This window comes from Heteronotia binoei, chromosome 12 (genome assembly GCF_032191835.1).
Source record: "Heteronotia binoei isolate CCM8104 ecotype False Entrance Well chromosome 12, APGP_CSIRO_Hbin_v1, whole genome shotgun sequence".
Lineage (NCBI taxonomy): Eukaryota > Metazoa > Chordata > Lepidosauria > Squamata > Gekkonidae > Heteronotia > Heteronotia binoei.
Window position 1 is genome coordinate 72,009,969 of NC_083234.1, and position 13,462 is coordinate 72,023,430.

General features: G+C 51.1%; 1 protein-coding gene across 1 annotated transcript in view; it reads left to right on the forward strand.

Annotated features, from left to right (window-relative positions):
* Positions 1–13,462, forward strand: part of CFAP77 (cilia and flagella associated protein 77) — a 172,682-nt gene that overhangs the window by 107,267 nt on the left and 51,953 nt on the right. The window contains exon 3 of the mRNA XM_060250941.1: positions 129–357. Coding sequence (XP_060106924.1) covers positions 129–357 — 229 coding nt within the window. The remainder of the gene's footprint in view (positions 1–128; positions 358–13,462) is intronic.

Consider the following 13,462-nt stretch of genomic DNA (forward strand, 5'->3'; position numbering starts at 1 on the left):
CACCCACTTGAAGTCATCTAGAGTTCTACAGACTAGGAACAATTTGACTACATCAGTCTCTGCATAAAACGGCATTTTATGAACCTTCCAGACTACCTTGACATCTCTTAACTCCCTTTTCTCCCTAGCCATTGGCCACTGGAATACAACAAAGCCCAGAGCCCCTTCAGCGAAGGAACGTGGCCGTGATTACAAGACTATGAACCGCAAAGCTGTCCAAGAGGGTTATGTCACTGCACATGAGCATAACCTGTACCGGAAGCTCAAGGACATCCGCTTAAGTGATAACGACGAGCGACGCTTTAAAAAGACGCCCCCCAAAGTCCCTGCGGACATGACCTATGGAAGACCGGCAAGGTGAGAGGGAAACAGTTTGAGCGTTATCAATTTGTGTGTGGGGTGGAGTGACAAGACCTTCTCTTTCTCCCAAAACACTAAAACTCAGAAGATCCAGAGGAGTTAGCTGCATTAATCTGTTGCTGCAAAATAGTAAAAAGTCCAGTAACACCTTTAAGACGAACATAAGCTTATGCTACAACAAGTGTTCCCTCTAAGCTGAGTTAGTGTGAGCTAGCTCACAATTTTTTAGCCTCCAGATCACACATTTTTGTTTCAGCTCAGGAAAAATGGCCCCCGAGCAAACTAATTGATGCAGCAGCTCACAACTTTAATGCCAGTAGCTCACAAAGTAGAATTTTTGCTCACAAGACTCCACAGCTTAGAGGGAACTTTGGCTACAATAAAATTTGTAAGTCTTAAAAGCGCTACTGGACTCTTTGCTAAAACTCAGAAGGACGCCGTAAAACTGATGTGCCATAAAGATAAAGGAAGTACTTCTTCTTCACCCACCATGTAATTAACTTGTGAATTTAGCTCCACAAGTCATAGTGATGGCCCAATTCTTACACAGATTTAAAACTAACCTATTTAAGTTTATTTACTTTTGTGATAGTCCACCTTTCTCACTGACACGGCCGGCTCACCCAATAGGCAAACTAGGCAGTTGCCTAGGGTGCTGGGAGAGGGCTCCAAATTGGGCTCCCCCCCGCCCAGTGCCCAAGACAAACACCTAAAATTGCCTCCCCACCACTACCACCAGCAGCAGCCCCCTCCCTTCCTTTCCGCCGCCCTCTGCCCTCCCCTCACACACAATCAGAGGAGCACGCCGCAACGAGGCTCGGCCCTACTGGCTTCAAGGCGCCCAGTATCTGAGCGTTCTTTGAAGAGAGAGCTGGAGGAGGCTTTGCTCCCCCCTCACTTCTGGAGCTTTTGGGGTTGGAACCCAAGGAGGGTGGGTTTTAGGGAGAGGCTTCAATGTGGTATAATGCCTTAGAATTCACCTTCCAAAGCAGCCATTTTCTCCAGATGAACCAAACTCTTGTATCCTGGAAATCAGCTGCAGAGTGGGAGATCTCCAGCTACCACCTGGAGGTTGGTAATCCTAGCCAGGCCTGGTGCGTCTGAGTAGGCCTACAGAGAAATTCTGTGTTCTCCAGATAGTTATTCTCGGCAGAAGTACATTTTGCTATACAACCAGACTAGGCTTTGTAGTAATGCTACACCACAGTGGATGCACCACGTAGAACTGAAAGGCTCACCCAGAGGTGGGTTGGGATGGTGCAGTGACTCAGCAGCTGCCCACAAAGAAATCCGCTCCAGGGCTCCCAGAACTGGAGCACAGGTGCTTGGGTCATTGCTTGAAGGTCTGTGAACAAAAGACTTGGAGATGCAATACAAAAGGTTAGAAGGGACATACGGCTTACAACCATGGCTTTTTTTTCTGAGGGAACATCCCAGCGTGAACTTGGCACCTGGTTTTTTGGCCACTGGGTGACACAGAGTATTGGACTGGATGGGCCATTGGCCTGATCCAACATGGCTTCTCTTATGTTCTTATGTGACACAGAGCGTTGGACTGGAGGGGCCATTGGCCTGATCCAACGTGGCTTCTCTTGTGTTCTTATGTGACACAGAGTGTTGGACTGGATGGGCCACAGGCCTGATCCAACATGGCTTCTCTTATGTTCTTATGTGACACAGAGTGTTGGACTGGATGAGCCATTGGTCTAATCCAACATGGCTTCTCTTATGTTCTTATAGATGGAACACTCTGTGTGGAGCGGAGATGCTCTGTATTCTTGGTGCTTGGGGGAGGCAACAGTGGGAGGACTTTTAGTGTCCTGGCCCCACTGATGGACCTCCTGATAGCACCTGTTTTTTTGGCCACTGTGTGTGACACAGAGTGTTGGACTGGATGGGCCATTGGCCTGATCCGAACTTGGAGTTGGCAACTGGATGTCCTCTTGTGGCTCGTGGTTCCACTAGACGGGGCCACCAAGATTTTAAAAAGTAAGCACGATATCCAGGGCCTACTGCTGCAGGATTTTTTGTGTCTCCATAGCTTGTAAAATGCTTTATTTGCTCTTCTCCATGTTGGGCCCAGCAGAGGTTACACATAGATTTCATTTTAAAAAGCTAATTGCTAATAAAAGGATTTTTAAATATATATAATGGGGAGGAAAAGGATGAGGAGACGTGATGAATGGCAGTGAGTATTTTACACGATAGCAAATGGGTTTTGCATATGCAAATTGAATGGATTTTAAAATGGTATTTAATGACAATTTTCGTAGCAGGCATTAACATTAATTGCAGCCAAATGAAAATGCAGCATTAGGTTGCTGTTACCGCAAATGCCCTGGCTATAAAGCTTTATCTTGATCAGAAGCAGCCGTCATGGGCATGACAACGCCACTCGGCAAATTGCAGGCAAAAGAGCTTTTACGCTCCAAAACTATCCCCCAAAGCAGGCCGAAATCAGCATAAATTTTGCTTTATTTCTTCATAAACGGAGGTTAAATGGCTGCCCGGGAGAGAGCCAGGCTCAGTTTGAAAGTTTTCTCTCTTAAAACACACACACCAGAACATTCCAAGCGGGAACCAACCACAGGATCCGCCGCAGAGAAGAGACGCTATTAATTCAAAGCTATTACGGCCCATCTCGAATCTTTCTTTAATAGCCACCTTTTATGCCAGCCTGCTGTATTTATCCCCTCACTTTAAAAGCATGTTATATACCAAATCAAATTACTGGCTTATTAGAGCCACTTTAAGTCTAAAAGGGGAGAAAGGGGAGATTTAACCCATTCCTCCCGACTGACGAGTTTAAGACCGGCCACCAGCAGAGAGGAAAGTTTGGCAAATAACATGGGGCGTGCTTCAAATGGTCGGGATCGCATTTATTGCTTTCTCTGCACACTGGACAACATGGAGACAGAACATGTGCATGAACAACCTATGGCTTCAACACATGACGAGAAAGTGAACAGATGCCACCGGTGCAGCTACACATTTCTTTATTATTTACTTAGAACATTTGAAAATATATCTGTGGGCAGTAGGGCTGCCAAGTCCAATTTAAGAAATATCTGGGGACTTTGGGGGTGGAGCCAGGAGACATTGGGGGCGGAGCCAGTAGCAAGGGTGTGACAAGCATAATTGAACTACTCCTACACAGGCTTCTCTGGAACCTGTAGTCCGCACTAGGCCTAGGATCATGACAATTCCTCATCCCCTGTAATGTACTGAGTGACGAGACGTTTTGAAGGCAACATGCTTTATTAGCGAGTACATCACAAGAGAGGGAAACGCGGGCCGGGTCCCAATTATATACATACCCCGGAACAACCCTCAGCCTGGTCAGGTCTAATCCTGGCCAGTTAAACTTCCCGCCACCGATCTTGATTGGCGGAGCGTATTTGCGTGCTACGCCCGGGGACCAGTGGACTTCCACTGGTCACCTCTGTAGCGTTCGCTGTTTTTCTAACTTCAGGACTGAAATGCAAGACACAACACTCCTCCCCCCTTAGTTCAAGACACAAAGTCTTTCAAGTAGGCTGGCACCCCTGGTCGACCTCAGGGTTAATTGGGGAGTTGGAGCGGCTGCCGTGGCTGGCGGAGCGGCTGGTTCCTCGTGGTGGGGTGACGCCGGAAGAGGGCTGTCCGCCGCTTGTTGCTGTTCTGGAATCTCCTCTCCGAGGGGGTCGCTCCCTCCACTGTGGTGCTCTTCTGCCCACATAGTCGGTGCGGCCAGCATGGGCTGGGTCTCTCCCGGGGGTGTTGCTGTTAGTTCTCCCCCACTCCCCCGATTGCTGTCAGTTCTTCCGGCAAGGTGCGACGGCACAGCTGGTCAATATGCCTCCTTAGGAGCTGGCCCCCCTCCGACAAGACCTCATAGGAGCGGAACCCGGTGACCCGCAGCACCCGGGCGGCTACCCACTCCGGCCTGCCTGCAAAGTTCTTTGCGTATACTGGATCCCCTGGAAAGAATCCCCTAGCAGCTTCCCTGGTTTCGGGGGAACTGCGGAGGTCCGTAGCCCGGTCAGGATGCAACCTATCTAGCCTAGTGATCAACTTCCTCCCCATTGGCAACTCGGCAGGGCTTAATCCGGTGACGGGGTAGGGGGTGATTCTGTTATCAAATAGGAAAGCTGCCAGGCGGTGGTCCCAATCTCCCTGTACAATGCGACCCAGGGCCTCTTTAGTGGTGCACACCATGCGCTCTGCTTGGCCGTTGGTGGCTGGATGGAAAGGGGCGGATCGAATGTGCTGGATGAGGTACCTATTCAAGAACTCCTGGAATTCCCGGGAGGTGAAAGTGGTACCATTTTCCATGACGAGGGTCTCGGGAATCCCGTGAGTGCAAAAGACCCTTCTCAAGGCTCTGACTGTTGCCGCGGTGGAGGTTGAAGCTACGGGAATCACTTCCAACCACTTGGTGTATGCATCAACTAGAATAAAGAATATTTGGCCCTGGTATGGCCCCGCAAAGTCTAGGTGTAACCGGGACCACGGCCTTCTGTTGGACTCCCAGCAGTGGACAGGGGCATTGGGCGGATCCGGCCGGGACTCTTGGCAGGGTTGGCACCTTTGAACCCACCCTTCTATCTCCTCATCCATCCCTGGCCACCATACATAGCTACGTGCCAGGGCCTTCATACGCACTATCCCTGGGTGTATTTCGTGTGGGGCTTCCAGCACTTGCTTCCGCAATGGGGGGGGGGGGGAACCACCACCCTGCTACCCCAGAGAATGCACCCCTTTTGCATGGATAGTTCTTCTCTGCGTGATGCGAATGCCCTGAATTCTGCATCCAGTTTGCCCGCAGGCCACCCCCTTCCCACCCAGTCTAAAACATGTGGAGGATGCGGTCTCTATCCGTGGCCCTAGCTACCTCAGCGGCGTGGAGGGGCCTCTCTGGTAGAGTCTCTATAAGCATCACATGGTGAGCAGGGGTGGGATCCGGGTCCATAGAGGGCAGCGGCAGGCGGCTGAGGGCGTCAGCGTGTCCCATAGCTTTGCTAGGGCGGTGGATCAGGGCATGTGTACGAGTTGAGGAACTGGCTCCACCGCAGGACGCGCTGTGACAGAATTTGTGGTGTCTGGCGGTCTGGGGCGAGGAGGCCCAGTAGCGGCTTGTGGTCCGTGGCAATCGTGAAATGCCTACCGTACAGGTAGTCGTTGAATTTATGCATCCCCGCCACTATTACCAAGGCCTCCTTGTCTATCTGGGCTCCGTGGGGGTTAGGATTCTCGAATAATAGGCCACGGGAACCTCCCTCCCGTTTTGAAGGCGACATGCTTTATTAGTGAGTACATCACAAGAGAGGGAAACGCGGGCCGGGTCCCGATTATATACATACCCTGGAACAACCCTCAGCCTGGTCAGGTCCAATCCTGGCCAGTTAAACTTCCCGCCACCGATCTTGATTGGCGGAGCGTATTTGCGAGCTACGTCCGGGGACCAGTGGACTTCCACTGGTCACCTCTGTAGCGTTCGCTGTGTTCTAACTTCAGGACTGAAATGCAAGACACAACATCCCCAAACTGGCAGGCATAGCAGGAAGGGAGCCGCTTGGAACATTAGAACTCACAGGTGTGCTGAGACAGGGAAAGGGAGGCCGCTGTCTTTAACAGCAACCGTACAACTTCTAAGCCAGCGGTCTCCCACCTTTTTGAGCTTGCAGGCACCTTTGGAATTCTGACACCACATGGTGGGTAAAGCTGCAAAATAATTTCCTCAAAATGGCTGCCGCGGAAGGTGGAGCCAGGCTCAAAATGGCTGCTGCAGCTTACCGTCAGGCACACAGTGAAGATTCTCACACTGTACTGGTAGGGTTGCCAGGTTCTACTTCACTGCCAGCAGGGGGGATCCTGGAGCTTCTCCAGGAGTTTTCATACATGCGGCAATGTGTCACCAACGTCGCACATGGTACTCTAGGTTTTGGGCAACCTCTATGGTTTTTTTGCTACAAAAACCATAGAGTTTGCGCAAAAAAACCAGTGTCGTCATATGACATTCCCCGCGTGATGATGTCACTTCTCAGTGCTGTCATCACATCAGGTACATTGTGCAACGGCGTTCCTGTTTTGGGGGTGGGGTTTCCTCTGGTGGCCAGCTGCCTGGTGGTGAATTAAAGCCCCAAAGACCAGGGGGGATCCCTTGAACAGACTGGGGTTTGTCAACCTGAACTGTTGGCAGCTGCTGCCAAAGCAGTGAGTTTAAAAATCCACACAGGCAGTCAAATCTCCAGTGGCCAATCAAAAGACTTGCTGGGTAAAGTCTTGGCTCCACCCACCTGCACGTGGCCCTACCCCCTTTCTAAAAATACTGGGCAGGCTAGGGTTGCCAAGTCCAATTCAAGAAATATCTGGGGACTTTGGGGGTGGAGCCAGAAGCAAGGTTGTGACAAGCACAATTGAACTCCAAAGGGAGTTCTGGCCATCACTTTAAAGGGATTGCACACCTTTTAAATGCCTTCCCTCCATTGGAAATAATGGATAGGGGCAGCTTCTCTGGGGGCTCATAGAATTGGACCCTCTGGTCCAACCCTTTTAGAACTTGGCAGATACTTTGGGGAGAGGCACTGGATGCTATGTTGAAACTTTGGTACCTCTACCTCAAAAAACAGCCCCCCCCCAGAGCCCCATGGATCAATTGTCTATTATAGCCTATGGGAATTGGTCTCCATAGGGAATAATGGAGTGCCCAGCAGACATTCCCCCGCTTTCTGATGACCCTGAAGTGGGGGGAAGGTCTCCAAACCGGGGGATCCCCTGCCCCCACCTGGGGATTGGCAACCCTAGGGCAGACAATCAGGAAAAGTGTTGGTGGTGGTCTAATTTTGGCCAAAAATCAAAGATGTGGCTTGCAGTCTTGGGTACCTCTTTTTACGTGCAAGGCACTGCTGAACTCTGAAGTCACAGGAGGGATGCTATGTCTCTTCCATACTCAGAATCGCAAAGGGGCACAAATTCAGGCTGGAGGCAGACAAGGTAATGTCACTCAGCAGCAGAGATGACTCCTTTTCAGCACAAGAAAGTTCAGAGAACATCATCCCTGCTAAAGCTCTTCTTTGAATTCTCTCTCTTCCTGTTATGTATGTGGACTCGAGAGAAGACTTGGATATTCCCGCCTGGCTCATTGGAGCTTGGGGACTTTGGAACAAAGGGCTGTAGGATCCAAATCCCTGCAGCCTTAGACCAATCACAAGCCTCCACCAGTTTGAATGACCCAATGATGTGCTAGCACGGGGATCCAGAGATGTATATAAGTTGGGCCGGTAGGCCCCATCCAGTCTTGTATTGTAACCTTTTACTATGTGATTCCTATTAAAAACCTTATTATCACTTACTCCGAGACTCTGCCATGAGATCTGCCATGAGTTTGAGAGATCTGATTGTGGCAGAGGCAGCACTTCCCAGGGTGCATAGGTATCCTGTATTTCTTTTGCCTGTCAGTGCTTCGAAGCCAAACAGGTTTGATAGGGTATCCAGCAGAAGCAGCAAGATCGCCTTCAGTGCTCTGAACAAGTTATCCTCAGTTTCAGGACAGCAGAAATGTTTGCAAAGGGAATGAGGGGGAAACAGACACCTGAACGTAAGAGATGGGAGAGGCCTGGTTCTCGCAGCCAGCATATGGCTTCCCCTGCTAGAGGGGAGCCATGTTCCCATGCTCTGCGCGCAGAAGATCCCAAATGGAAACCCAGCAGCAATGGTTTTAGAAGGATCCCGTGTTGGCAGATGTCAGAAATTCCAAAGAGCTCCTCCCAAACAGCATTGTTAATACTGAGCTGAAAAGGGCAGTTGCCTAAGACTTGGTGAAAGAAATCCTCTTTCTATATATATAACACAAACAGGGCTTTTTTGGGAGAACAAGCCCAGCAGGAATCATTTGCATATAAGACCACACCCCCTGACACCAAGCCGCCCGGAACTGTGTTCCTGTGCGTTCCTGCTAAAGGGAGGGGGGGGAGCCCTGTACACATATATCCATATAGTTGTGTTTAAAAAGTGACTGTAGCAACACATGGTTGAAGACTCAGAGGTAGCGGATGCTAATTCTTTGCCTGAGGGTGAGACATGACTGGAACTCCTCTTGAGTGCTTTTAATTGGTAATGGCAACCATGGGGTGGAGGGGGGCTGTTAAAGTCTGCAGCCTGGAGATGGGGGGGGGGCGGGGTTTAACTCTCCCCAGTCAATTTTCCTGACCTTAAATGGCCCCAGAGTTCCTATTTGCCCCATCAGGGGAAATATACAGGCAACATAGAGGGAACCTATGCATTTTCCCCAAAACAAGGGGAATGTTTGAGGTCAGGGGAAACTGCATGGAGGAATAGTTAACTCCTATGTCATGGCTAGGGTGTCCACTTCAGGGTCATTGGAAAGCGAGGGGGGGAAGGGGAGGGAACTGTCTACTGGGCACTCTTATTCCCTATGGAGACTGATTCCCATATGGAAAATTGATCTGTGGGTATATGGGGCTCTGGGGGGGAGGCTGCTTTTTGAGGTAGATGCACCAAATTTGCAGCATAGCATCCAGTGCTTCTCCCCAAAATACCCTCCAAGTTTCAAAAAGATTGGACCAGGGGGTCCAATTCTATATGCCCCCAAAGAAGGTGCCCCTATCCTTTGTTATTTCCAATGGAGGGAAGGCATTTATAAGGTGTACAGTTCCTTTAAAAGTGAGGGCCAGAACTCCCTTTGGAGTTCAGTTATGCTTCTCACAACCTTGCTTCTGGCTCCACCCCGAAGTCCCCAGATATTTCTTGAATTGGACTTGGCAACCCTACTGTAAGCTCCAGGAGGATTGGCTACATCGGAGTGGGTAGCTGGGTGGTCTAATATGCAAAGGAGTTCCTGCTAAAAAAAAAAAAAAAGCCCTGGATGGAACTGCAAAGAGAGGTAGGTTGTCTGGAATGCAGAGCGAGGCTCTGCCCTATTGCCGTGTCACCAGGGCTTTTTTTCCTGGAAAAAGAGGTGCCGGAACTCTCAAGAGGGAAATGAAGGAGAAACACATGGGTGCCCCTCATGAACTTCAATTTTTTGGTGTGATAATTTTGTTTCCATGAAGAGGTTCTGAAGCTCTATTCCTCCACCACCACCACCCCCAAAAAAGTCCTGCCTGCCACCCAGCTCCACCTTTGCCACTGTAAAGACACAGCTTTTGGATTGAGTCCTGGACTGCTCACTCCCACATTCACACCCACAACCAGGGCCGGCACATGGGAGCTGGCGGGGGTAGGTGGCTGCCTAGGGCGCTACCCTGCCTGGGGGCACCACCAGGCACCCCCTTACTCCCGCCGCCTGGCTGCTGCGCCCTTTGGAGGCTTCCTCCGAAGAACGCGGTGTTTCAGTGGCGCCCGGCTGCTTTTGGGTTGAAAGCAGCCAAACGGTGCCTTCCCACGAAGGCGCCGCTCGGCTGCTTTCAACCCGAAAGCAGCCGGGTGCCGCTAAAACACTGCGCTATTCGGAGGCTTCCAAGGAAACCTCCAAAGAGCGCGGCGGCCGCTTTTGCCTTGAAAGCGGTCAGACGGTGCAGGGGGAAAGCGGCGGCACGGCTGCACTCTTGCGCGCCTCCCTTCGCTCTCTCCATGCCGCCCTGCACGATGCCATCACTTAGCGATGTTATCGTGCTGCGCGTGTGCTATGCGCGCGCACAACAAAAATTCCAAACGGGAGCTTGGGGGGAGGGGGGGGGCTGCCAGGAGCGGCAGAACCCCTAGCGCCGGGTCTGCCCACAACACACCCTCACCCCCTGTATTAGGCAGGCTGTTCAATCACCTTGTTGGTCCCTTCTTCACGTCTCTCCAAACAGTTTGGTGCTCATTTTTCTTGTTTCTAGATGGCGTTTAAATGCTTTAAAATGTGGACAAAGAAAGGTGGGAATGGGCTTTGCGCTAAACACCGTGACTGGCCAATCAGTGCTGTGCACAGCCTCTGCTTAGAAAAGAAGGGGTAGTTTTGTGATTGATGCAAAAACCAGGCAATCCTCACCATGCACAGCTCTGAAAAAGAGAAGGGGTACTTCACTCTAGGCAAATCCAGAAGAGGGTCTCCAGGCACTTGATCCAGGCGCACGTAAGTGGTGGTCAGCACAAAGCAGGCTCACTTGCTGAAGCCGTGTGTGTATATTTCTTTCTTTAAAATACGTAGACACCCGCCTTTCTCCTAAGCACCCTGGAAACCAAGGCAGGGGTTGGGGTTGCCAACTCTGGCATGGGAAATTCCTGGAGATTTGGGGAAACGCCTGAGGAGGATAGGGTTTGGGGAGAGGAGGGAGCTCAGTGAAGACATGGGCCCTTTATGCGCCAGTGATTTCCCTCACTTTCACAGTGCCTCTCCATTATGGTATCTTTTTTATTCTGCATCCCCACCACCCCTGTTTTCACCATAGAGAGCCAGTTTGGTGTAGTGGTTAAGTGTGCGGACTCTTATCTGGGAGAACCGGGTTTATCTGGGACTCTTATCTGGGAGAACCCCACTCCTCCATTTGCAGCTGCTGGAATGGCCTTGGGTCAGCCATAGCTAGCGCAGGTGTTGTCCTTGAAAGGGCAGTTTCTGTCAGAGCTCTCTCAGCCCCACCCACCTCACAGAGTGTCTGTTGTGGGGGGAGAAGATATAGGAGATTGTAAGCCGCTCTGAGTCTCTGATTCAGAGAGAAGGGCGGGGTATAAATCTGCAGTCTTCTTCTTCTTCTTACATGAATGTCAGGGGTTTTTTTTCAGTTCTGCATTGATTTTCATCCTGTCAGCTCTCAGTTCACTTTCTGTTCTCTGTTTCTAAGGCTTTTCTGAAAGTGGTTTTGTGACGATTTTTCTCCTTGCGCCTCTTCCAAGCCAACGGTAATTTAAAAACATACAGTTTCCCTCAGAATTCCCACCCCCCCTCCCCACCCCTCAGAGGCCGCTTCCCACCAACATCAAAGTCATTCAGCCCACTCTGCACCTTCCGCCATCTTTCCCCTTCATCAGCGCTTACTTTTTTCCGCCAAGTGAAATTTGTTGGGTATTTTCTTATAAGCAGGATGAGTTTAGCGAAATCGGTTTTTCACTAAACTGGGTTCTCTGGGTTAAAAAATCATTCCTAGGGAAAGGCTGAGGTGGTATTTTGTGTGTGTGCAGGGCCGGCCTTGCCACTGGGCAAACTAGGCAATTGTTTAGGGTGCCAGCCTTCTGAGGGCGCTGAATTGGGCACCCCCCATGTGACTCGGTGACTTTATCAGAGCAGGGAGGGTGCCAGAAGAAGAAGACGACTGCAGATTTATACCCCACCCTTCTCTCTAAATCAGAGACTCAGAGTGGTTTACCATCTCCTATATCTTCTCCCTTCACAACAGACACCCTGTGAGGTGGCTGGGGCTGAGAGGGCTCTCACAGCCGCTGCCCTTTCAAGGACAAATCTGCAAGAGCTATGGCTAACCCAAGACCATTCCAGCAGCTGCAAGTGGAGGAGTGGGGAATCAAACCTGGTTTTCCCAGATAAGAGTCTGTGCACTTAACCACTGCTGCAAACTGGCTCTCGCCTTGCCTAGGGTGCCAGACAGTCTAGGGCCAGCCCTGTGTGTGTGCAGGAGGCAATCCTGTGGGGGGGGAGGGGGGGAGAGAGCTCCCCACAGGATTGGCTGGTGCTCTGCTGGGCAGCCCGCTTTAACGGGACAGCTCAACAGAGCCCGCCGAGTTTAAACCAGCTGGCCAGATAAGGCAGCACGCAACTGAACTTGCAGAGAGTGCAGAAAGGGCCATAATGTCATCTTTCTGAAACTGCCTTTTCTAGGGTTGCCAAGTCCAATTCAAGAAATATCTGGGGACTTTGGGGGTGGAGCCAGGAGCAAGGCTGTGACAAGCATAACTGAACTCAAAAGGGAGTTCTGGCCATCACACCTTTTAAACGCCTTCCCTCCATTTGGAATAATGAAGGATAAGGACACCTTCTTTGGAGGCTCATAGAATTGGACCCCCTGGTCCAATCTTTTTGAAACTTGGGGGATGTTTTAAGGAGAGGCACCAGATGCTATGCTGAAAATTTGGTGCTTCTACCTCAAAGAACAGCCCCCCAGAGCCCCAGATACCCACAGATCAATTTCCCATTGCACCCTATGGGAAGCAATCTCGATAGGGAATAATGGAATACCCAGCAGACATTTCCCCCCCCCCCCGCCTTTTGGATGAGCCTGAAGTGGGGGGAGGGCCTCCAAACTGGGGGAGGGGTCCCCTGCCTCCACCTGGGGATTGGCAGCTGTTGTGCCTGGCGTTCATCCCGGAAGGTACCAGGAAGGGATGAACACAGCCCCGCGTATGACGATCAGTGGCGGGAAGTTTAACTGGCCAGGATTGGTTGTTCCAGGAAATGTATATAACAAGGGACCGGGACCCGCTATGTTGTCTTTGTGATGTACTCGCTAATAAAGCATGTTGCCATCTGAACGTCTCCGACCTCAGTACATTACAGCAGCCCTAGCCTTTTCCTCCAGGGGAACTGATTTCTGTAGTCTAGAGATCAGTTGTAATTCCGGGAGAATCCCAGGCCCCACCTGGAGGCTGGCAACCCTAGCAGGGGTTTACCTCCAGGAACAAGGAACCATTTGGGGGGATGGGGGTGGAACCAGTAGTAGCTCTTCGTAGCTTTGCACGGTTGCTTCCTTGCACGAAGGACGGGGCTCCAAGACTCAAGGCAGCTGGAGTTTTCTAAGAATCAGGGCTGGCCGCTTGCACGATGTGCTGTTGGCCTTCAAAGGTCACATGCCGGTTTATGTCAAGACGCTTTCTGAACATAGGCTCGGCCCTGCTTTCTCCCCTTCCTCCTTCTTGCCTGCGTCCCTCTTTCCCTCCCCCTTCCCCGGGAACGTGTTCCCGACAAACCACGTGGCCGGCTTTTGTTGTAAGAGTCATAAAAAGGACATTTTTCATCTCCCCTTTTTCCCTTCCCTGCCTCTTAATCTCAGACATAGATTTATTCCCTCCACGATGCCTGCGGTGTTCCGAGCTGGGAGGGGTCAGGGAAGGCGCTGATGGGACAATAATAGATAATATGGCCGCTCCCACGAGGCTTGTCCGGGTCCACAGCCTATTCATCAGCAGACGGCGCTCATGCCAAGGTCAGCGCTAACGAGGATGTGCCAGG